At 42.3% G+C, this 23,903-nt stretch overlaps 1 protein-coding gene across 4 annotated transcripts in view; it reads right to left on the bottom strand.

Annotated features, from left to right (window-relative positions):
• The window catches only part of LOC311508735 (pleckstrin homology domain-containing family A member 5-like), a gene marked incomplete at its 5' end in the record, with an annotated part of 191,409 nt that overhangs the window by 27,241 nt on the left and 140,265 nt on the right, over nt 1-23,903 (bottom strand). For 2 of the 4 annotated variants that reach the window (XM_084573669.1, XM_084573667.1), the window contains 9 exons: nt 84-203; nt 1,335-1,418; nt 4,985-5,223; nt 6,279-6,565; nt 12,814-13,935; nt 14,669-14,784; nt 15,481-15,581; nt 21,324-21,396; nt 22,476-22,580. In XM_084573669.1, coding sequence (XP_084429795.1) covers nt 84-203; nt 1,335-1,418; nt 4,985-5,223; nt 6,279-6,565; nt 12,814-13,935; nt 14,669-14,784; nt 15,481-15,581; nt 21,324-21,396; nt 22,476-22,580 — 2,247 coding nt within the window. The remainder of the gene's footprint in view (nt 1-83; nt 204-1,334; nt 1,419-4,984; nt 5,224-6,278; nt 6,566-12,813; nt 13,936-14,668; nt 14,785-15,480; nt 15,582-21,323; nt 21,397-22,475; nt 22,581-23,903) is intronic. The other 2 variants (XM_084573670.1, XM_084573668.1) reach the window with 1 other exon arrangement.

Genomic DNA, 23,903 nt, shown 5'->3' with positions numbered 1-23,903 from the left:
GAATTTTGACTGCTTGGCTGGGAAAGCACAAATGTGTGCATGCATACACACACACATACTCTTTGTATACACTTAATGCTGACCTTGGCGTTGGGCCCCTCCATACCAAGGGCCATTAGCTGAGCTACTGTGTGTTCCCGCAGGCTGTTGAGCTCCGCCTGCTGCCGGCGGAGCTTGATCAGCAGCAGTGTCAGCTCCTCGGGCTGCACAGAGCACAGAGGATAAGAAGGAACCACTACAATGGGTTTTTTTGTGTGTATACTGGTTTGCTGGGATAGATTAAGAGTTAAATAAACACCATTATGACCGTAGTATTTCAGATTGATGCAGTTAAACCACCACTAGGTGACTTTGTGTTATCATTCTTGTGACAAAGTGTTATTATACGCAGATGACTCCCTCATTTACATTCAACACTTACAGCATTCATTCAGCTCCCATTTTTTTTCTTCTTTTCCAATGCAGAAAAATCCATGAACAGAAACATTGCAACTTTAGATTACTTTGGCCTCTCAAGCAACAGATGAGATCCATTATCAGCAGACACAGACATGGCCCTGACATGTTTAAAGAGTCAGACAAACCTACTATTACTGCTAGTGGTTCCTTGGACAGAGGAAAGCAGAATGTCTCAAATATTTATAATAAGAAAATAAAAGAAGGCATGAAGGCATGTCTCATCAGCAATGGAGCTGTACTGGTGAATAACTCTAGGTTTGCTGAAGCAGGTGTAGTATTGAACAGGTGTGAGACCCAAGCCATTGCCCTACCTTAACTTCAAATACTGCAGCTTTGCACAGACACACATCCCTGCAGTAACTCATAAAAATATTGATTTATCTATCTCACACATGCACGTGCACACGGTGAAATAAAGGAGCTGGTAAACTGCAAAAGGCTGTGTGGAAAACCAACTTTTCTCATCAAACTATCAGAGCACTCGGCCGCTGTCAAGCAATCACAATATTATTCGCAGCCTGCTTCAAACAGAAATCTGAATCCTCACTCTTGATTGTGGTTGCTTCAATTTGAGAGCAAGGACAATTACTCTTGTGTTGCTGCGTTGCATGTGTGTGAGTGCACTCATTAAGAGACAGTGGCGTTGCCAGTAATTACATTGGTCCCACTGAGAAAAATTACAAAAAACACTGCCACAACAGACAGCTGCGAACAAAACATTATTGAGACAGACATGTGGGCTGTGTGTCAATGAGTGTGTGAGTAGGGAATAGACAGCGGGGACTCATCTCTCGTTCTTCATCTGCATAAATGCTCTCAAAATTCATGTCTCATGGACAGAGTGTAGTATATCGGGGGAGGGTGTCCACACTCACCGTCTTGCCTTGCAGCGTCTGTGGGGTGATGGTCTGAGGAGGGACGCCGGCTGAAATGGATCGTCGGTCAGGTGGGTAGCCGTACTGTAGGGGAGGACACGAAACTCAGGGTCACTCACTTCACTCATGTTAAGTTATGGATACAGACGCCTTCTTGTCACATGTAGCCTCACAGCCCCGTCAGATGAGCTCCAACATCACTTTAACTTACACCAATCAGTTTTTAAGTGGTAAATAAGTATTACATTCAATAATATTTGCATTACTTACATAGAATTTGTTTCACATCACATCCATTTGAAATAAGGGTGCTTTACCTCTATATTTTATTCCGATTCACAGAGAAATTGATACAATTTTGTTCCAACGTTGCATTCAACCTGGGTTCTGTTTATGTTCACAGGGCAATTGAGACAAAGTTCTGACATGCCCTCAACTCTATATTTTTGCAAACAGCTTTGTGATTGGTCGTGATTTTGTGGGAAAATTTGATTTCAAGAAATCAAAATATAATAAAATTGAACAGTAAGCGATTGCTGTGTTCATACAATCACACAAAAACTAACTTGGCGGTGGACGCTCCTGGTTTTGGAGCAATGAACTAGTTGTGAAAGCATATTACCAAATATATTACTAAAAGCTAGGCTGATAAATAAATCCCAGACCTCTTATTGTGTACTGTTCACGCTGCCATGAGACTCATTTGCATTGGTGCGTAGATGAAATGCAGCTTTTATGCACTATCTTGTGAATTCATTCATTCATTTATTCATCTTCTGCAACTTGGGGCCTATCCCAGCTGTCATCGGGTGAGAGGCGGGGTACACCCTGGACAGGTTGCCAGTCTATCACAGGGCTAACACAGAGAGACAGACAACCATTCCTCTCACATGTACACCTACGGCCAATTTAGAATGAACAATGAACCTAATGAGCATGTCTTTGGACAGTGGGAGGAAGCTGGAGAGAGAACAAACTAATTAACAACAAAAAACAGAACTTTGGTTCACAGGGAACAGATCTAATATTAAAAAAATACAAAATAATGACGGACAAAATGACTGGCACTAAGATAAAGGCCCCGTGATTTGTTGTAACTATCTAAATGAAGCAGAAGCAGAAGCAGTGAGCAATGCTTTAATGGAGGACCATCACTGCCTCTAAAGATAATTAGAATAAAAAAAATAAGAACAGTAACATTTCATTTCATGGCTTTATCTATTTGCAAACACCTACTTTCTTTGTTAGCAAACACAAAACAATCACATAACTCAATTAATATAACTGTAATGAAATTCAGCTGCTACACTGGCTAAAACGAATGTCTTCCACTGAGGCAGAGCATTGTTAATCTAAAACCTAATTTATTTTCATTTTATCTACAATTCAGCTCCACCAGTACGGACAAGATACATTAGCATAAGGGAGAAGGCTCCATTGCTGTGGAGCTCCAGACACTCAGAGGCGAGCTGAGAGCGGTTATGAGTGGTTATTTGACAGTTTGTCCGGCGATATTTATAACTATAGCGCAGCATGAACTGTATTGGACCTTAAGGTGAATCCTGCACTGTCAGCTAATCTTATTATTATAACATAGTGCACACAGTATATTAAGTTTCTGCTTCCTTTTTACTAAACTAAACTAAAGCGGAGGTATACTGTTTGTATTGGAGTCACTCTGCATTGCCACTGTCCCCAAAGCTTTGCATGATACTCAAATAATGTGTTTTGTGAAATAATCCGATAACATCCAACTGATTTATGCTCAACTCAAGGACTCATTAACCGACATCCTTTCCAGGTCTTCACCGCTGTTCCCATTCCCGCTGCTCCCCAAGGCTTTGAAGACAAAGCAGAATGTACACTGTCTGGGGTATTAGGGTGAGCTGCCTCGAGTACAAAGTTGATCTGAGGTGTCAAAGTGACTCACAGTCTGGGGACAGAGATTGGGCCTGTGCTGTAGACTTGTGACAGGAGGGCTGAACACGTCCAGTGAAGCGAGAGTCACCCACTGGTTGCAAACCCAACTCTGCATCGTGACTATCTCACTCTTTGAAGAGTATCAGTGGGGAATCAGAAGAACCATCTGCGGACTCTTCAGATCCGCAACAGTTCCCTTATCTGACAAGGACATCCTTAGTTGATGGGGGATGGGATACCGAGCACATTAATCAGTGTTTGAATTAGTGACAGCTGTGTTTTGTATAATCGCCCCCCCCCGCCCTCCCCCCGGATGGAAAGATAAATGATAGAAGTGCAAATACAGAGTGATTTCCAGCTATTTCTTATTTGAATTTCAGTGGTGACTGTCAGGATGACTGGATATTTAAAGAATCCTTTCATCATCTCCCCTCTAACGCAAAATCAGACATCATTATAATACGTTAGGGCTGTGCATGCTGTCACTTATTGATTAGAAAATACAGTCTAGCTTACACATGTAATTGCTCCGGAAACCCTGCATCTTATTTGTGCATGTGCTATATCAGTGTCCGATGTATTAATCACCAGCGCATTTGAGACTGAATGACAATCTAGCAGTTAGCAGTTCTGTTGAAGGCTGTTTTGTTAATTTTACCAAACATTCAAAGCTGTCTTCAGGGTGTTAAAAGGTCAAGTTGTTCGGGTCTGCAAATTTATGATTTGATATTGTGGACATTTCTGTCACCAAAACATGCTAAATTGCTACAAATCTTTCTAGTTTAAGCTACAGTTGTATGATATAATAATTGGTAGATAGCAGCAGCCTGCAGTGTAAATGCTGTTTCAGTTCGACGTAGCCTTGATCCAGACACCAGAGTTGTACTCTCCTGCATCAGATTCAAAATGCATTCATTCGCCAGTCAGAAGCCATAGCGATAGTGCAAGTGATTTTATCACTGAAGTTTAACTACATGTACTACACGCAGCAAGCTATGCATATTTTCAGAGGATCAGTTTTTAATTTTACAGGAAGGTATGAAAGAACCTAAGAGTGGGAACATTGTAACGTTTAAGTTATTAATTAAAGTTATTAAAAAAAAAAGAATTGAGTGAAAATGACAAATATCAGTTATGGAGTCCCCCAAGGTTCAGTTTTGGGCCCCATTTTTTGTTGTTTGCTGCTATTAGGTTCTGCTGTTTTCTTGCTACTCAAATGACACATAACTCTAAATTTCTGCTTCATCTGATAATCTGTACCTACCCAGACATTAAAATTGCATTTCACAAGTTAGTGTTTGGACATCTGAAATGTTTCCAGTCTAAAATGAGAACAAAGCAAAGGGTGATTGTTGATGGTAAACTGAAATCATCTCCATAGAACTTGTTGAATACTGGCTGCATAATTTATTTTATTTCACGGCTTATTTCAGGCTACATCAGTGATCCTTTCACATCAGTAGCTGCAGACTTTTTCACATAAACTGAAGCCTAGAGTGTTGCTCATATTGTTCATACGTCCCAAAACTCTCATAGATTGAAAGATTTTCATCTCACTAATAACTTTTCAAAGTGCTTTTCTACAACCAAATCTACCCCAGAGCATGAATTGGTTTGTTAGTTTTCTTTCAAAAACATTTCTGCATCAGTCTATCTTTTGTAGAGAACGCTGTATTGTGTACTCTTATACTGAATGTGGTGTTAAAATGAAGTTTATGAACCACATTTACCTTAGCGAGCTGTGCCCTCTGCCGGCGGTCCAGCGTCACGTCCCCCCTGAAGACAGGTGAGGACACCTCGGAGAGGGAGCTGCCGGGATTGTGGGGGACCTGCTGGCGGGGAGGGGAGAAAGTGCTGTAGAGAGCGAGGGAGCCGTGAGACGGCGAGGTGGGAATGGAGTGAGCCATGGCATGTTCGGAGATGTTGCCCATGGTCTTTGTGCTGGGAAGGGTGCCATAATGACCCACAGCTGGAAGCAGAAGAATATCACAGTGAGTCAGAAGCTTTCCTATCCTAAGACAGTTCCTGTAATGCTCATGAAATTGGAGTTATATTCCAAAATAGAAAAGTCTGCACTTTGAAAAGCAAAACAAAAACATTATTTTATTTTTGAGCACTTTTCAAGGTAGACCACATTTGTCATGGTGTCCATATCTGTTCTCTTTCGTTATTCATGGATTTTTGGATTTTTGGTAGTTCAGTTTATATTGTCCAATTTTATTTTCAAAATTATTTTTCCCTTATCTTGTGTCTTTCACTTAGTTTTACTTCCTGTCCTTTCCCCTTTAAGTTTGCCTTTAGTTTATCTTGTCAAGTTGTATGTTCTGTTGTCCTAGATGTGCCTAGATGTTCTTGGGTATTTGGTTTCTTCTAGTTTTTGGATTAACTAAATTTGTTGGGACCAATCCTTCCTCATTTTCGGCAGCGCCTTTAGTTCGCCTTGCTAGCTGTTTTATTAAACCTACTTGTCAATGTTCACTCCACCCTGCTCCATGAGTGTCCTCAATCTGTGTCTTTCCTTTTTTTCCTGCTACACCGTGACAGCATTGGCAAGCCAGTAATACAAGTAATGATGGCGGTGCTATCCTACATAATCAATATATACTGAGCAAACACAGACACATAAAAGGTGGCTTGTAAAAGGAGCTGCGACTCCCTTCAGTCTTCCAGTATTTATAGCCTCTGATGCATATTAAAATGGATAGAATCTTTATAGTAAACATGGGTTTTTCTGTGCTTTTAATTGTTTATTAAACACACCCGGTGGAATGTGAGTGAAAATATACAGCTATGTGTCAAATATTCCTCCTAACGAAACAAAACATGAGAATATACAGGTACTTACCATGTATTGCCGGTGTCAGTGATCATACTGCACATGAGAGTTTTCACTACACAGTCCTAACTCTAATTCTAATACTTTTTTTTTTGTGTAGAACAAATGTCTTCCAAAGTATGTTTGTTTGGTAGATTCCACTTTCATTTCTATTACAAAAACAATATTAGCTTCTGTGGAATTCGTACCTGTTGGCTGAGCCAGACTTTGCCTGGAGAAGGCCTGTCTCTGCTGCCACTCGTACAGCTGCCACATGGTGTCGTCCCTCATCGACCTCCTCTTCTCCGCCGTGGAGACGGTGGTGGTGGAGGCTGGACGGAGAGCCCGGTCGTACACGGAGCCCGCGACGCTGGAGATGCTGTCAGGCCTCACCATGCTGTTGCGGGGCAGCGTGCGATAACCCTCGGGGTAGCGGGGCACAATCTGGGGCCGGTGGCTGGGCATGTTCCGAGGTAAGGTCTGGTAGGACGTGACACTGGAATGGAAACGTATATGATGCAAAATAGTCAGACGTTCATATCCAAGGCTTAATTTTGTATCTGAATTCTGTGTTCACTCTTTTTAGACTGTTGGAGATGGCGTGCTAAAGCAACAGTGGGAAGTACTGATCAAAGTTTGTGTCTTGTAATTGCCCTTCAACATTTTATAATACGAAGTGTGAGAACTTAGAGAGGAGTAAACAGAAAACAACATACTTGCCGGACAGCATGCTGTTTCATCGCACTAATAACCTATGGAAGTGAACAATATGCTTATACAAACAGGAGCTATGCTTTACAGAACACCTTATTAACTTCAAGTGAGCATTCTACTCTTAAACGTTGACTATTGAATCCATCTTGGTTTAATGATACTTCAGCTGGGCAGATAAGGGGCAAATTCCATCTTTATTCTATGCAACAACATATCATAACTAAGCTTATAGCTATGTGAGATTCTATCTCTCCAAATAGCCAAATAACTGCATCCCTTTATCCTGCCAGACATGTGTAGGTTTGCAGCAGGGGTTTCGTCTCAGATCATCTAGATCTGTCTTCAAACCAAAGCTAGATGTGCCCGCTGTGCAGTGGCTCAGCAGGGAAACAGTTGAGGTGAATAGAATAGAGTTAGAAGAGGTGATCACTAATTCTCTTTGATGAAAAGTTTCCATATCTCATTTCAGAGAGGCTGTAGTACGGTGTTCTATACTGGGAAGTCTACTAAATCCATTGGGATTTAAGGGAAATAATCACTAAAAACACAATAAATCTTCTGTGTAGGGGCAACATGCGGTTTCTTATTAACACCTTAAACCGGTTACATTTTCTATTGATTTCTTTGCAAGGTGTTATGTGCAGTGTTGAACAGTCAGTTTGTATTACCAACACTTCGCTTCTAAACCACAAATCCCAAGCAACAAATATAGTGGTAAGAGACAACAACTCTGTGTAAGAACGTAGTGATATTAATCAGCAAAACAGAGAGTGGCAAAGACCTTTTCCTTCTCGCGTTACACAGGCACAGAGCAGCAGCAAGGAATATTGCAGAAAGCAATCAATGTGCAAATAACCGAATAAATGAATGAATGAGTCATTCTTTAAATCAGTCAGTGACTCATGAATCTTTCAGTGGCCAGACCTCTCGCTGCGTTCTAACCATACTACCGGCAGCAGGAGACAGGCTTGACATAAAACGTAGCTGTTGTTTTTCATGCTGAAAAAGGGCATTACATTTCTTCACGCTACTCCAGATAACAGCTATCAAACATATGTGCATTGTTTGACATTCACATCAGTCTCACCATAGATTTGAATGTGGTTACGTTTACCTAATACGGGCATGGATACTGCAAGAGAACAAGGACCAAAGGCATCCTCAGATTCCGCATAAAAACCTGCACCTGCAGTCAGTGAATCAATGCTTTTAATCAGGGTGTACTGAACAGGAACTGGCTTAATTATCTATATGCATGTGCCTTGACATGTATGGTGTGCTTGAGTGGGTTTCATTATCATACTGCTTTTATTAGTAGAATTCTGCTTCACTTTTAATTTGACCTAGGCACATCAAGTAATGAGAAGCTCCTTATCAACAGAGTCATTTCAGCTAATCGGAAAATGGAGACCTTCATTTGCTAGGACTGTGGCTTTTACCTTATGAGTCCACAGTGACACATTTAGGTCGTTGTCATCCTGATTGCGTTTTAGGATTCATTATCCGAATGACTAGAGCATTGTTGTTAATCTTATACTTTTGCATTCAGCAGAGACAGGAACCTGGTGTTTATGCATCTATGCAATGAACAGGCATGGACTGAAGAACCTTCGTATACCATGACTGACTATGGTTTAACCCAATTAATACACAATACACATAGTTCATTGATACTGCCGGACACCTTCCACCATCCAGGCAGGCACTTCCATTAACTTAAGGTATAATAATTAAGTTTTAATTGAATTTTGTGTGACACTGTATTCAACTTAGCCATTAGCGGCTGCAAGGAGCAGTTCATTTTTGTGTCGATATACTGTAAGAGTATCTTCTGTAAGTCAACACCTGCATCAGTCTCATCCATATTTCTCTTGTTGTCTGTGAAGGTTCTTGGTCATTCAGATCATGTTACATCCAAAAAATGCGAAACAAGGGCAACTGGAGTTGTAGGGCCCCTTGAAGATGTTTGGCCACTCATCCATGTACTGTAACTTCTTCAGTCCCAAAAGACTAGTGGGGAGTTGGGGTTTAAATAGGATCATCTGTGCATGTTGCCCGTCGGAAACTCTCATGACTAGAGTTTGTTAATGACCAGATTCTTACCTGTAATTGAAGGAAAGTGTTGTGATCCCTTTCCCCTCCCAAATGAATGGTACCTGTTACTGCACAGAGACTCCAGCATCAAGGTGTGAATGTGGGCAAAGACTGTGCAGGATATCACGGCAGATTATACGTAAGTCCATTCAGAGAAGTCTTCCTTTACTCATCTTTCAAATCATCTGTCTTCTCTGCCAAAATGTGGGCATGGTTGTCCTCAAAGGCATGTCCTTTATGCTTTAGGTGTAGGTGCTTGTGAATGGCTCCCCACTAGCCTTTTCTAAACTAAAGTTACTTGAATGAGTGGCGAAACACCTTCTAGGAACCATTCACGTAGAGTTGCCTTGTTTCAGCTTGTTTTTCATTTTCTTGTCATCATTTCTCTCGTCACCATTTTGTGTCTCTAGCACAGGCCCGTAATCCTCATATCAGTATGGCTGACGGTACTGGAGGTGCTGAGATAATCAAATAAACAATCCGACAATCATGCCCAGTCAATGCAGTGATTGCGCGTGCTGTGGTAGAAGTTCTCTCGAAATTTTTTTTGTTTTTCATTCTTTCCGTCTATTGTGTAATTGCATCCCAAGAAATGCCTTCAAAGTGTGCTTCACTATCCCCATTTACTGTGTGTATGATTTGATGCACCCAGTGCTTTCTACTTACAATTCTGCAGGAAGCCTTTCTGCATTTGTTTGGCCATTAATTATTTATTTTGTGATACATCTGTCCATCAAAACTATAACATATTAGACCATCAGTTTGGTAGGATTGGTGTTTGTGTCTATAGTAAAACTAAATGAAGCACCTTGAGAGGGGGGTACATAGTACAGTATCTTCAGTCAGTGGGGAGAATATCAGCCGCATAGGAACTTGCTCCTACTCAGGCCTTTGAAGGGAACCTCCAGACTGCCATCTAGGGAAATTTATTGATTTCATTTTCACTTTCCAAGCCTGTCTCTAAGTAAAAGCCAGATTATTTTTTTCTGATATGACAACAATGAGTCTAATGTAGAATGTTCCACCAGTCTGTGGGAACATTTCTGACTCAGCAAGATTGTGAAGTCATTTTGCTTAATTATTAATTATATAATTTGGATGTAAAAGCTTCTCCATAGACATTCTGCACTGCTGGTATCTGTGGAGTCACATAAAATCACTGATGTAGCTAGGCTACATCGAACATGTAAATCTAAAGATGTACCCTTCAGTAGAATCAATCCATTGTCCAACATAAACACTCAGTGTTCTGATAATAGTGGAGAACAATAAAGGTTCCAAAATCTTGTTTTAAAAGCAGGAACTAGAACACAGTGCTGTCGGAAGAACAGAACTGCTATATGATATATGGCAAAAAAAGAAGAAGAAGAAAAAGGTCACACACTCCAATATTTCGTTGGACCGCCTTTAGCTTTGATTACAGCACACATTCTATGTGGCATTGTTTCAATAAGCTTCTGCAATGTCACAAGATTTATTTCCATCCAGTGTTCTTGTGATCTTGTATTGATGATGGGAGAGTCTGACCACTGCACAAAGCCTTCTCCAGCACATCCTAAAGATTCTCAGTGGGGTTAAGGTCTGGACTCTTTGGTGGCCAGTCCATGTGTGACAATGATGTCTCATGATCCCTGAACCACTCTTTCACAATTTGAGCCCCATGAATGGGAAGAAAAAATCCATTGATGGAATAACCTGGTCATTCAGTATATTCAGGTAGTCAGCTGACCTCATTCTTTGGGTACATAATATTGTTGAACCTAGACCTGAGCAACTGCAGCAACCCCAGATCATAGCTCTGCCCCCACAGGCTTGTACAGTGGGCACTAGGCATGATGGGTGCATCACTTCATCTGCCTCTCTTCTTACAATGATGCCCCCATCACTCTGGAACAGGGTAAATCTGGACTCATCAGACCACATGACCTTCTTCCATTGCTCCAGAGTCTATGCTTCCTAGCAAATTAAAGCCTTTCTTCCAGTTAGCCTCACTGATTAGTGGTTTTCTTAAGGTTACACAGCTGTTCAGTCCCAATCCCTTAAGTTCCCTTTGCATTGTACGTGTGGAAATGTTCTTACTTTCACTGTTAAACATAGCCCTGAGTTCTACTGTTCTTTTTCTTCTATTTAATTTCACGTTTTAAGTGATCGCCGATCACGATCAATCAGGATTTATTTCCAACCAAATTTCTTCCCTGAAGATGATGGTTCCCCACTGTCCTTCCAGTTTTTAATAATACATTGGACAGTTCTTAACCTAATTTTAGTAGCTTCTACAGTCTCCTTAGATGTTTTCTCTGCTTGATGCATGCCAATGATTTGACCCTTCTCAAACAGACTAACATCTTGTCCACGGGATGTGTCTTTCCACATGGTTGTTTAAGAAATGAGAAGCTACTCATTGCATCAGTTGGGGTTAAATAACTTGTTGCCAGCTGAAAGATAATCACCCATGCAGCAATTATCCAATAGAAGGCTCGTACCTATTTGCTTAGTTAAATCCAGGGGGCGACTTTCTTTATGGCCAGGCAGTGTAATTTGAACCGCGTCCAGTGGTTACATAAAAGTCACCTAAAACTCTATCTTCTCCCTCTGCGACTCATTAGATTTTTTGTGGGGTGCTGGACACATTTTCTCTCTGGCCTGATCTCTTTTCTCCTCTGGTCGTCTTTACACCAAGGCTACCAGCATCACTGTGGCTAATTATAATTTACATCTTTTACTTAAGAAATCTTCCTCTTCTTGTATTTCTCATCATACTGCATTTGTGTTGCTATAAGTTCATCTGCACCTTTCAAACAATCAGAACCATATAGTGTAAATAAAGATTTATGATGGAAAAGCTCCTCAAAAGTGAAGCCAAAGCAAGTAGAGCTCCCCCTGGTGACTGGCTGTAGTATAGGTCATTGGTTCCACCCCCTCCATGTTAGTGGATGGGACTTGGGCCAAATTAAAACACTAAAGTACGCGTCAAAATATTTTATTTTCAAGGATGGTTCCTGTCATTTTAGGTAGTTAATATAATGCTGATGTGTATTCAGCGTGTCCACTTTTCTGATAAGTCGCTGCATTGGGAACTGATTATGCTGAGAGCAAAGAACTCCTGGTGATGATTTATGTGGTGATGGACAGAAGAGTAACAATGGCGTAGTCACTGGTGGAATACTTACATGTCCTCACGCAGAATGAAATAAGAAGAAATAGAAACACATCTGGGAGCATATGTGGCAATGCAATGGCACACAATCACAGTGCTACATATGGCTGTTATCAGTTCTGCCACAATTGTACTATGCACCACTCTTCACTCTTTAAATAAGATGGCTGTTAGCCAAAGCAGTCCTCTATGTTAACAACAATAACAATCAGCTCTACAACAAAGTTTTTCAATTTCCTTCCTTTGCACCGAGTGCTGATAAAGATGACAAATGTGGCTCGGCAGCGAGCGGCTTGCTCTGCTCTCATTACAGTCTCATTTCCATGACTTATTCATGGCAGCAGAAGGAGAGAGGAAGAGCTGAGAGCAAACGGAGCATCGCTGCTCTGCATTTCTGTTCCGCTGCGTTCTTCAGTCAGCCGCCTAAACGGCAGCTAAACGGCAGCACTCCCATGTGATATACACATCTGTGGCGATACAAACAACTTTCTTCTTCCTCTGACCCCCAAGGTCAGAGCAAGGGCGGGGAAAGTTACAGAGGGAAAGAGTGGGCAGATAGGAAAGAGTGACATGTGAGAGGAGGATTGAAATCACGTGGAGGAGCAGAGGTCACTGTAGTGAAGAGAGTTGTGCACTAATGACTGTGTGTAGAACTGTAATTATATTGAACAAAGCTGTAAAAATACTCCCACTGTGCAAAGGTAATATCTTGGTGATATCTTCAAAGATATCCGTGTTTTTTGTACATATATACAGTCTTTAGACAGACCCCAACTCACCTCCTCGTGTCATCATCCAGTCCCTGCGTCCTCTGTGAGCGAACCCAGTGCTCCAGCTGCTGCATGGAGTTGGTCCGGGACAGACCCCTCTCTGCCTCCTGGACTGGAGCCGGGGACTTTACAGGAGCCCTGGCCTGCCTGCCGTCCACCTCTGTCGTGCTGCAATCCCCATGCTGCTCCCCTGTGCCCGACCCTGAGCTGTTGACCTGTGCCGATTTCTGGGCATTGAGATTGGCCTGGCTTTGGCGCGATGCAGACACTGCAGCTGCAATAGCAGCAGCCTGAGCTGGCTGCAGCTTGATGCTGCTGATTTTAGTCAGAGACCTCTCCGCGCTTGGGTCTCTCTGGAAGCCATATTTATCCCCATCACGAAGTGTAGCGTACTTCCCTGCGTCTCTTAGAGTAGCGTATTTATTCCCCTCTCGTAGTGTACTGTATTTCTTCACTTCCTTTAGAGTGCCGTATTTGTCCACAATTTGTATGGTACCATATTTATTCTCTGAGTCTCTCACCATGGTGTACCTTTCAGTCTCCTTTAATGAAAGCGCTCTCTTCACTTCCTTTTGAGGAACATATTTCTGTCCATCTTTCTGGAGTGTGTGCCGGTCGCCCACTTTCTGCAGAGCATACTTTTCTCCATCCTTTGTGAGCAGATACTTCTCTCCGTCTTTGGAAGGAGCATACTTCTCCTCTGTTTGCATTACGGTGTACTTATCATCTGCCTTTTGAACAGCATACTTCTCCAGATCCCTGTGAATGGCGTAGACCTCTCCATCTTTCTGGAGCGAGTATTTCTCTCCATCCTTTCGCAGCAGATACTTCTCTCCATCCTTGTGAAGGAGATACCTCTCACCGTCCTTCTGAAGCATGTAGCTCACTCCGTCTTTCTTTAGCGAGTACCTCTCTCCGTCTCTCTGCAAGGTGTAATATTCCCTCTCCCTCTGACCATTGTGTTTCTCGGCATCTTTTTGCCTTTTGTCGTCCGCCCGCGACAGGGAGTGTTGTCTCACAGGCTCTCTGTTGCGTTCATTGTTCTGGATCTCGGGCCGCGTTAGGACTTTATGGTTCAGTAAGTTGTTTAACTCCTGAGGCGTCCGCTGGTCCACCTTCAACTTGTCCGATCTGTTACAAAAGAGTTACATTTCAAAAGAAAGAGGCACATGTGACAAAGTACGGGATAAAGTATAGTAAGTAAATGTCAGAAGTCCTCCCTTCTCTTTCTGTCACCATCCTTTCTGGCCTTCCACTTCTTCTGATCTCTGTCTAGAGTCTAGGCTCACTGGGTATATAAAAAGTGGAGAATTGAGGCCTATTCATCAAAGGAGTAATTTCATATTGACATCCAAGACTTGTGAACAGATCTTGTGAAGTGTGAATGTGATACAGCCTTTACAAAACCTTTATAGAATGTACTGTAGATGGGGCATGAAATATATTTTTGAGATTGGAGAAGGAGCACGCAGTCACTTAATTGTTGAAGCACCAAACTAATCACTGGCCTCCCTGTGGAGCTCTATACTACTCATTTGTAGTTCTGGTCTCATCAACCTGCCCATTCTTCTGGTGTCCTGTGGTGTCTGGCAACAGAATGTTGTTAGGGGAGGGGCCTCTGTGTATCATCCTGGTCTGGTGGCTGGTCTGGGTGGGTGCTACGTGTCTAAGTAACATCCACACGAATGCCAGGTCCAAAAGTTTCCCAGCAGAACATTGAATTGTCACAAGATGGTCAGTGTTATTTACTTCTCCTGTCAGTGGTCATAATGTTATGCCTGTTCAGTTTATATACCCTAGTCTGCAGAATAATGTGTGGTTTCATTCATGTGTGTGTAGGCGTGTCCCAGCGTTGAGCACTGACCTTCTGACGGGCTCACTGTGGACGAGGGCAGCGTCTGTCATGACTTTCATCCAGGACTCTATCTCTTTGGCCGTGTCAGTGCAGAAATAGTATGTTCGCATGTTGGGGTGAGTGGCCTGGCAGTGGTAGGGAGACAGATAGGAGTACAGTAAGAGAGATGAATAAAAAGAAGAGAAGACCATTGAAGAGAGGAAGACAACAGAGAAGGCAAGATATAAAGCAGCAGTGAGAAAAAAAAAAAACATTTGGATGTGTGTTTTCCCTGTCTGCATCTCCATGTGTCTTCAGCTCAAATGTGAAAACAGATCAGAGGAATCAGAGGTTTTTGTCAAATGTATATGCAAAGCTGGATGCATAAGAATGAAAATGAGGTGTCTAATGATGTCACAATGTATCACTGAATGCATTCTCTACAGTTTTCATGTAGCGTAATAAAGAAGAAGGAAACTGCTGTGAATAAAAAAAGGAAGTTGCAACCATTCAAGTTTTATCCCACCTGTGGATGGATCTCATGGCTGTGTGTTCAGTACTGAACAGAGCTTAATGCTAAGCTATAGCTAATCACGTATCGACTTAATCTTCTCATTTTAAAACTTCCTCTGTATTCCTTGTTTATTTAAAGGAGGTAAGGACACAGACAACTAGAACACCTAAGTTAAATATTCACATCTTATATTTGTTATTTGGAAGCAAAAATTGGAAACATGAAACCTGAGGGCATTCAGGCAGTCAGTAGGATAAGTCGTCGACACCAGTAATTAAGAATCAACTGTTCAACCTATTGACGTGACCTTTGAGGTGTGTTTGTTTACCTTGAAGGCGTATTTCCTGCTGATGTGGTCATCCACTGACAGCATGGAGATGTGAAAGCTGGGCAGCAGGATACTTCCCAGGATGCTATCCTCTTTCTCATCTGTGGCAGAGAAAGAGACAAGTCAGTAGTCCGTTATGAAAGCAGCTGCATCCGAAGCCAAAGGTGGATTACCTTAATCTACTGCGGCAAAGGTTCAGTGGACGCTGATCTATAACAATTCATGTTCTATATTCAGTTTGCTTTAAATATGGATGCGGTAGGGGGTGGATTTCCAAAGGTCCATTCAAATGCCAAACAGAAGGTGAGGTTTAATGACATGCAAAAGTGATTGAAAAAAGGAATTTCTAAGGCAAATATTCTTTTCTTTCTCAGCAATGAGCTAAGGTGAGTTACATGTAAGGGTACAGCACACTTGCTGCTTTCTGCTCTGTAAATTATGCGGACCCATGACTTGTGAATATAGCACACACAGAGGAACTTATTGCTTCAGTTACAGCTATACTGTATATTTGAGGTATGTTAGTTCTTTACCACCTACTGTTTCACCTCACTCTGACACTGTGCAGATCTCTCAAGTGCATGAGTTAGTCATATAAAAGTCAATGGAATATATAAAGAAGATCTGAAGATCCCAAAGAAAGGAGTTATTCAAAACCCAAGAATGAAACTGCATATTTTAAATGATAGGAAAAACTCTCTTTCATCATGGGTTTAGGTTTGGGTTGGGTTTAACTTTTGTAGTAGTAACAGCAGCAGTAGTTGTATAACACAAAAAGCTATATATATTTCTACCCTGTAACCCTTACTAAAATCCTGGTTGCCTTTGTAGACAGCTGGAACTTTTTAATGCATTTTGCACAGTAGGTAAAGATGATTCAGATGAGTGTGTGTTTTTCTTATCGGGACCGTGTTCGCTCTATTGCGGCAAAAAACGCAACGTCAATAAAAGTCCGCGTGTATCTGTGTGACAGAGATAGATAATGTGGAAGTTGACTTCAATCTTGTTCAACGCTGAGGTGAGTTATGAGCAGACGAAAACAAAACCTACTGAGGCTTATCAGACCACAGCAGACAGACGCAGAGGCAGAGAGAGACGGCCGGACGGCCCTAAGGGTTCCGTGCACGTCATGTGAGAGCTATGATCTCGTTTCTCCCACTGTGTGGTGTAAACACATGATCACGCACGCTTACACTCCCACGCGGGCACACACATACACACACACACTATGGGGATATGCACATACCTCTGCTGGTGTGGTTATTCAATAATCAACCCATGTGTGAACATATGTCATTTGTGTCCTAGTAAAACTAAAAAAACACGCAGGTGATGTGTTCACACCTGGCTCCTAAAGTCTCCGAAAAGAAAGTGTCAAGGAAACCACCTCTTCACCGTACGTGGAGCATTTTAATAGCCTACTGTGAACCATCATGGCTGTTATCTTATTTTGTCCTTAAATCACACCAATCACCCCTGCCTCTCGCCCGATGACGGCTGGGATAGGCTCCAGCAGACCCCCGTGACCCTTAACAGGACTAAACGGGTATAGAAGATGAATGAATGAATGAATGAATCACACCAATCAGGCATAAAATTATGACCACCTTCCTAATATTATGTAGGTCTCACTTGTGCCTCCAAAACAGTTGTGAGTCATCAGAGAAGGGACATGGGCCTATGGGTTGAGGGGAGGGGCCTCTGTGGATCATCCCACAGATACTTGATCAGTTTGGGATCTAGTGAATTTGGAGGCCAGGTCAACACCTTGTGCCGTTTTTCATGTTTTCTGAGTTGTTCCTGAAGCGTTTTGTGTGTGTGCCTGTGTCAGGCTGCATCCTGCTGGGGATGGCTGCTGCCATCAAGGAGTGTCATTGCTATGGGGTGGGGGTGCCTGGTCTGGTCTGGTCTAGGTGGGTGGCACATGTCTAAGTAACATCCACATGAATGCCAGGTCCAAAAGTTTCCCAGCAGAACATTGAATTGCCACAAGATGGTCAATGTTATTTACTTCTCCTGTCAGTGGTCAAAATGTTATGCCTGATTGGTGTAAATTACCAAGAGACAAACTGTCATGTGTTTCAGTGATAAAACATACGTTTAAAGACATAACTGGTGAAAGAGCCCACAATGAGCCCTGGCCACTCAATGTCTCCTTCATTAAAAGTAGACTACTGTTACAACCAACAAGTCCAATATGTGTAGAGCTCAGTAAGGTTAGACTTCAACTGTTTTCAGGCAATTTAATTTGCGTGTAATGACACTGCACGCTGGCGAGGCAGAGAAGCTCTTTTATACAGCAGCTGTGGCGAACATGAAATGTAAGAGTCATTCCTAGACTAATACAGCAGATTTATTGACTTTCCTGCTTTCACAACATTAAACTTGTTTTTTTTTTTTTTGTTGTGCTTATGTTTTTCTATTATATCAGCGTTTATACGCATTAAACCCCTGTTGCAGCATATCTGCAGCAAGGTAGATATGATAGAAAACTATTTAGACTTTAGTAAATGGATCATACTTTTACAGTATATTAATAGCTTGACGGCTGTGACGTGAATTCAGGACTTGACCTAAGGATGGCCGCTTTCCAGCAAATGATTTCACTGTAGCTGATAAATTGTGTATCAATGCCGCATGTAGGGCTGTATAGTAAAATCTAGGAGGAGGAAACATAAGACCATAAACACAGCCATGAATACATAGCAGTCTGTGTAAATATTTGATGACGCCTTATGACAAAAAAAAACCCTGAGTCAACAATCTGAGCTGATTATTTGTTGCGATGGTTATAATGACCTCAGGCGGACACCTCTCTGTGCACTGTACATCACGATGCTGCTTAGATCTTAAGGTCTACTGGCTAAAGGTAGTACGGTGCAGGCAGAGCCATGTCCACTGCACCAACTGCGGCAAAAACCTACATAGCCTCCAGCCAGAGCTGTTGTTTGCTTTAGCAGAGGCTGCACAGCAAGGCCCGCAGCACCTTCAGCTCAATCCCTGCTGCTGAATTATTGAGATACAGAACACCCGTACAAAGGGAAAATGATCAAGTATGTGATGGAATGAGTGAGCTTGAATGCAGATAGACGCCTTAGGTGTGAAGTGCAGCATGAGTGGGCGTTTTCCTTTAGCAAGGCTTTTTCAGAGCGTTTGACATTTCAAAGTTCCTGACCAGGTTCACTGCAATTTGGGTGCAAATCCGTCCAGCAAATTTTTGTTTCTTCAGATGAATTCCTTGTCTACATAAAGTATTCATATTGTTCAGCAGTGGTACTGTGTCTGTGAATTATTAGTTAGAGATAACTTGCTTTTCCAATTACTGGGCATGAAATACAATGAGTAACAGTAACCAGCTGCAAGTTCCGGCATGGCCTTTGTATAAGTTAGGTATTAAAGATTATTTTTTTTATTTTTAAAGCCAATAGCAGTGATAGAACTATGTATGTAACACTGATTATGTAATAAACTGTCAGCAGAATGAGTACACGTACTCCAAATGACAAAGATATCTAGAGGTACTGGCTCAAATCCAGCTCTGTTTATCAGGTTGTACCTACACACATTGTATCTCTTCACCATGGTTATAACAGAATTATTAGAGTGCGTATAAACACATAGAATAAATTCATCTAGATGAGATTTGAAGTTAGAGGGAAGCTTATCGTCCTTGTACAAGAAGAATTGAACACAACAGCTCCAAACGCTGCACGCACCTCCCAACCTGAGTGACAGAAGGTACTTAGAATAAAGTGATAGAGCAAGCAGGAGGAAAATGGAAAAAGAAGAGGTTATTATCGGAAAGCCGAGGACGTCATTGTCCTTCCCGAGGACACCTCCTCTCTCTTGTCTCCGGCTGGCTAAGCCAATAAACATCCAATTCTCCCCTGGGTTTGTCATGAAAGCGGCTGCTGATTGCGCTCTGGGAGCGACTAATTTGACAATTTATGGAGATAGAAAAATCCCTCTCAAGGGTTTAGGGGACACGAATGAGGAACAGATGAGGTTTTGTAAACTTAAAGTACTATATTAGTGGTGCTGCGGTGTGGGCGTCACAACTGCGGGTGAAAGCAAGGACGACTTCTCTAAACTGGCAAGGACACTTGACTTCTTGTACCTTGATTTTCCCTGTTACCCTGTTCTTGAGTTAGTTACTAAAACAAGAAACGCTGTGACACCGTTGCATTTATGCATCTGCTAGTTATCACCTTGTGTGAACAATGTGAACTTCAATGCTGTGAAGTTTCAAACAGAAAGTGTGGGTAGATATCACTAGTGACAAAATATACACCGATCAGGCATAACATTAAGACCACTGACAGGTGAAGTGAATACCGCTAATTATCTCTTCATCACGGCACCTGTTAGTGGGTGGTATATAATAGGCAGTAAGTGAACATTTTGTCCTCAAAGTTGATGTGTTAGAAGCAGGAAAATTTGGCAAGTGTATGGATTTGAGGGAGTTTGACCAGGGCCAAATTATGATGACTACTCAACTGGGTCGTGTGGTGTTCCCGGTCTGTAGTGGTCAGTTTTTAGGACCAAAAAGGACCAAGGACGGAACAGTGATGAACCGGTCTCAGGGTCAAGAACAGCCAAAAGAGTGAAGGCTGGCCTGTGTGGCCGGATCCAACAGAAGAGCTACTATAGCTCAAATTTCTGAAGAAGTTAATGCTGGTTCTGATAGAAAGGTGTTAGACCATACAGTGTTTCGCAGTTCGTTGGGTATGAGGCTCCATGGCTGCAGCCCTGTCAGGATGCCCACGCTGACCCCGTCCACTGCCGAAAGAGCCAACAATGGGCATGTGTGCAGCGGAACTGGACCACAGAACAATGGAAGAAGGTGCCCTGCCTGCCACAAAGCAAAAATGTGGCAGGGCGCAACAAGTTTGAGGTGTTGACTTGGTCTCCAAATTCCCCAGATGTGCTGGACAGAAAAGTCAGATCTATGTCGGCCACACCTAGCAACTTACAGGAGTTGTAACAGCTGCTGCTAGCATTTTGGTGCCAGATACCATTGCACACGTTCAGGTGTCTGGTGGAGTCCAATAGGACTCAGGGCTATAGGGTCAGGGCTATTTAGGCAGCAAAAGTGGGACCAACACAATATTATGAAGGTGGTCATGATGTTATGCCTGATTGGTGTACATAGTAATTGTGTGCATAAGTTTCATATACGTCATATGTTTGGATTCTTAACCATCACGCAGTGAGCAAAAACATGAGATTTATATGTAGATAAAGAGAATAGACCTTTTATCAAGGTCTCAGATAGATAGTAAAAATAGGATATATTCCCATACTTGACAAGGTGGTTACTGGACAAATTACCAAAGACAAGGACCACAATGTTTTGGCCAGGCGACGGAGACAGAGCACCTCAGAGGAGCATGTGCTGGAAAAGTGCTGAGCATTTGCTGCGAATGTCTTAGTACCTGATACCACAAAGTAATTTCGAAAGTCAATCCTCAGTGGGTTGGTTTGGTCCAACACCCTGATCTCAAACTCATGGAGTCAGTCTGGGATAGCATTCACAGATTGTAGACAGTGAGAGAGACTAAATCCTAGAATCATGGAACAACCTACCTGCCAAGTCCCTTAAAAACTGAGCTTGTGTACCAGTGAGTGGTTAAAAATATGAATGTCTGACGTGAATCTGTCATAAGGTTGTGAAGATGGTAATGCGGATGGTATAATGCTTGAAACAGGGATTGAGTTTTTTTGAAACATGCGTGCAAAATGCACAGACTACATGCTCTCACTGCAAAAAGCTTCAGATTTAACAATGCATTTAATTAAAGCACCTGAATCCTAAATATGCGTGGATGTGTGTGTGTCCTCACCGCGGTAATAGAACAGGCACATGTCCGACAGAACAAACCACCTCTTCTTCCACAGCTTCATGCCTGTGCTGTCCTGCAGGGGTCAAAGGTCACAGACTGTGAGTCAGGCAGTCAAAGTACATTAATTACAGAGAACAATCTTCTCTCTCTCCCACACACATATTTTCAGTTCTTGTTCCCTCTTTTGATCTTCACTCACTTCCATCCTCTTCACACCCTCACTGTCTCTCCCTCAGGCTGTTTCTATTAAGCAGCGTCTATCTCCTCCTCTGAGACAAATTGCTCTGTTTTATCTCTTCATAACGCAGTGACAAACTTGCGTCTATGGTGCTTGGGGCAAAGACCTGCTCTTTGTTTTCAACCCTGCTCTTCCGATTCTTCTCTCCCTCCCACACGGCGGTGTAATGACTGCCTCGACAGTAACAAGTTTTACAAGACCATTCGCTCACTTGGGATATTAGCACAGTTTGCTAAGTGTCGTGTTTGGTGGTCATAGATCTCCAAGGTTAGGAAGTTTGGGTAAACACTGATGACATTCCTTCAGTGAGGGGGCACTTTGCGTGACAGATTGGTGGAGGCTTGGGGGTTTGAGGGTGTGAAGTGAATCGATTTCTGTCTCAGTGGGAAAACAGTGAGCGGCGGTGCAGGGCCAGAGTTTGAGTGGAGGTTATTGACAGTGGCTGTTTCTGGAGTGAGATTAATCCTGAACAATGAGGATGACTTGAGGGTAGTGCGTTCAGTGGTCAGAGGTCCACTGACCAAAGGGAACATGGATCCACTAGAGCTGTGTGGGGTGACAATATTGCTCATCTTGCAGTTAGTGGGTGGAAAGATAATGGAAGAACAAGCTGAGCATCAAGCTAGGTTGGCTGACATCCATGAAGCTTTGCGGCAGGAACGGGATCATCCCATAAAGGGCCAGTTTAGACCTTGCATTAAGAGCTGATCTGGACTATCCCATTGCAAGTGATCATCTTTAGGTACGCGTGTTCAGACTCCAGATCTGATCTCAGTGTTGCATTCTGTATGCGAATAAACCCCAACATTTTTTCTTTGGCTATGTGATGTCCTATTTTATCAACACCAAATCCTGAACTCTACAAAGTCAAACACGTTCCAAAATCTTGAAGCTGAATGCCCTTCCTCTTTTACCTGTTTGTAGAGCCAGTTGCTCTTGACCACCGGGGCATTGAGGTTCCTCTTGATGGAGTTGGACCTCTTGCCAAAGTTGTGGACTTTCTTGGAAGACCTAGAAGGCTGTTGAGACAGAGAAAACTGATGATAAATGTAAATTCACTGTGACAGGGAAGTTATACAAAGAAACTTGTATGAAAATGAAAAAAATAAATAAATAAATCTCATATTTGGTTTACATCTCCTACAGACAGAACACAGCACGGAAACTGCAGGGATAAAGAATCACCCTGACACCTCTTCCTTTTTTTCCCGCCCCTGATCTCAACAAAACACTTTGACGTGACAAGTGTTTGGCGCACTGGTTGTAAAGAGGCTGTATACAAAAGCAGCCGCTTCTCTGGCAGCTATAAAAAGCAACATCAGCGTCAGATGTATTCAGCTCGTTAAACAAAGCAGATTCCGCATCCCCCATACATCACGGCTCACTTAGTGAAAAATGCAGCATAAAAATGTCTTTCATGTCACGCAACAGCAGAAAAATACAGGGAAGTCTATTTAAGTCATATGTGATACAATTATCATTGGATTGACAAACACATCTTACTATTATGTCTCTGTGTGTCTGCCCATTATCACCATGTCTTATATATGTCTTATTCTGTCTTCTCTCCAACACACAGTAGAACATTTTTGTTATCTAAAGACAATGAAATCTGAAATCTTGTCTGGGTAGGCATTTCAGATGGCTATATGAAAACCTCTCTTGCTTGAAAATTACTTGCCAACATCTGTTAGTGCACCAGTGTCAGATGGATGTTAACTGTATAGCCCAGAAACAGTGATGCACGACGTTTTGCCTCTATAAATTAGAGCTATAAATCTGTAGTGCTTTATACTGTCCACTAACAATAGTTAATATTTTAGAAGGATCTGTTGAGCTTTCGGCGTTGCTTTTGCAGCACAACAACTTAATGACCCGTAACCCAGAGATTGCTATAATCTGACTCAGTTCTGCTTTGCTTGGGTGCACATTGCTGAAAAGGCAACAGCAGGAGAGACATCATATTTTCAATGTCTGTGTATGCCGCAGAAATGAAATGCTGGTTGGTGCTATGTCGTTGTTCGTGGTTGAGATGTGACTGCAAATCAGTTTGACCCATTGGTGAGAGCCTTGCAAGCACGACTGTTCAGACTTTTCAATATTTAAGATATGTATTAAACATTCAATCTCATTCTAACATTAGGGTTTCTTTTCGCTCGAAGTATATGGACATGGGTTTGCTATGCAGGAATATTTAAGTAAGAAGAAAAGAGACCCCTCTAAACCACATCTGTAACTATGATCAACTGCAACTAAAACTTGATGAAGGTTGTCACAGTGTGGCAAACATGCCAATCTTAATTATTTAAGGTGCTTCTTTACGGCTGTGTTGACCTTTTCTC

The sequence above is a fragment of the Chelon labrosus genome (genome assembly GCF_963514085.1).
Source record: "Chelon labrosus genome assembly, chromosome: 23".
Lineage (NCBI taxonomy): Eukaryota > Metazoa > Chordata > Actinopteri > Mugiliformes > Mugilidae > Chelon > Chelon labrosus.
Note: the sequence above shows the minus strand (reverse complement) of the source record. Positions and strands in the feature narration are given on the sequence as shown.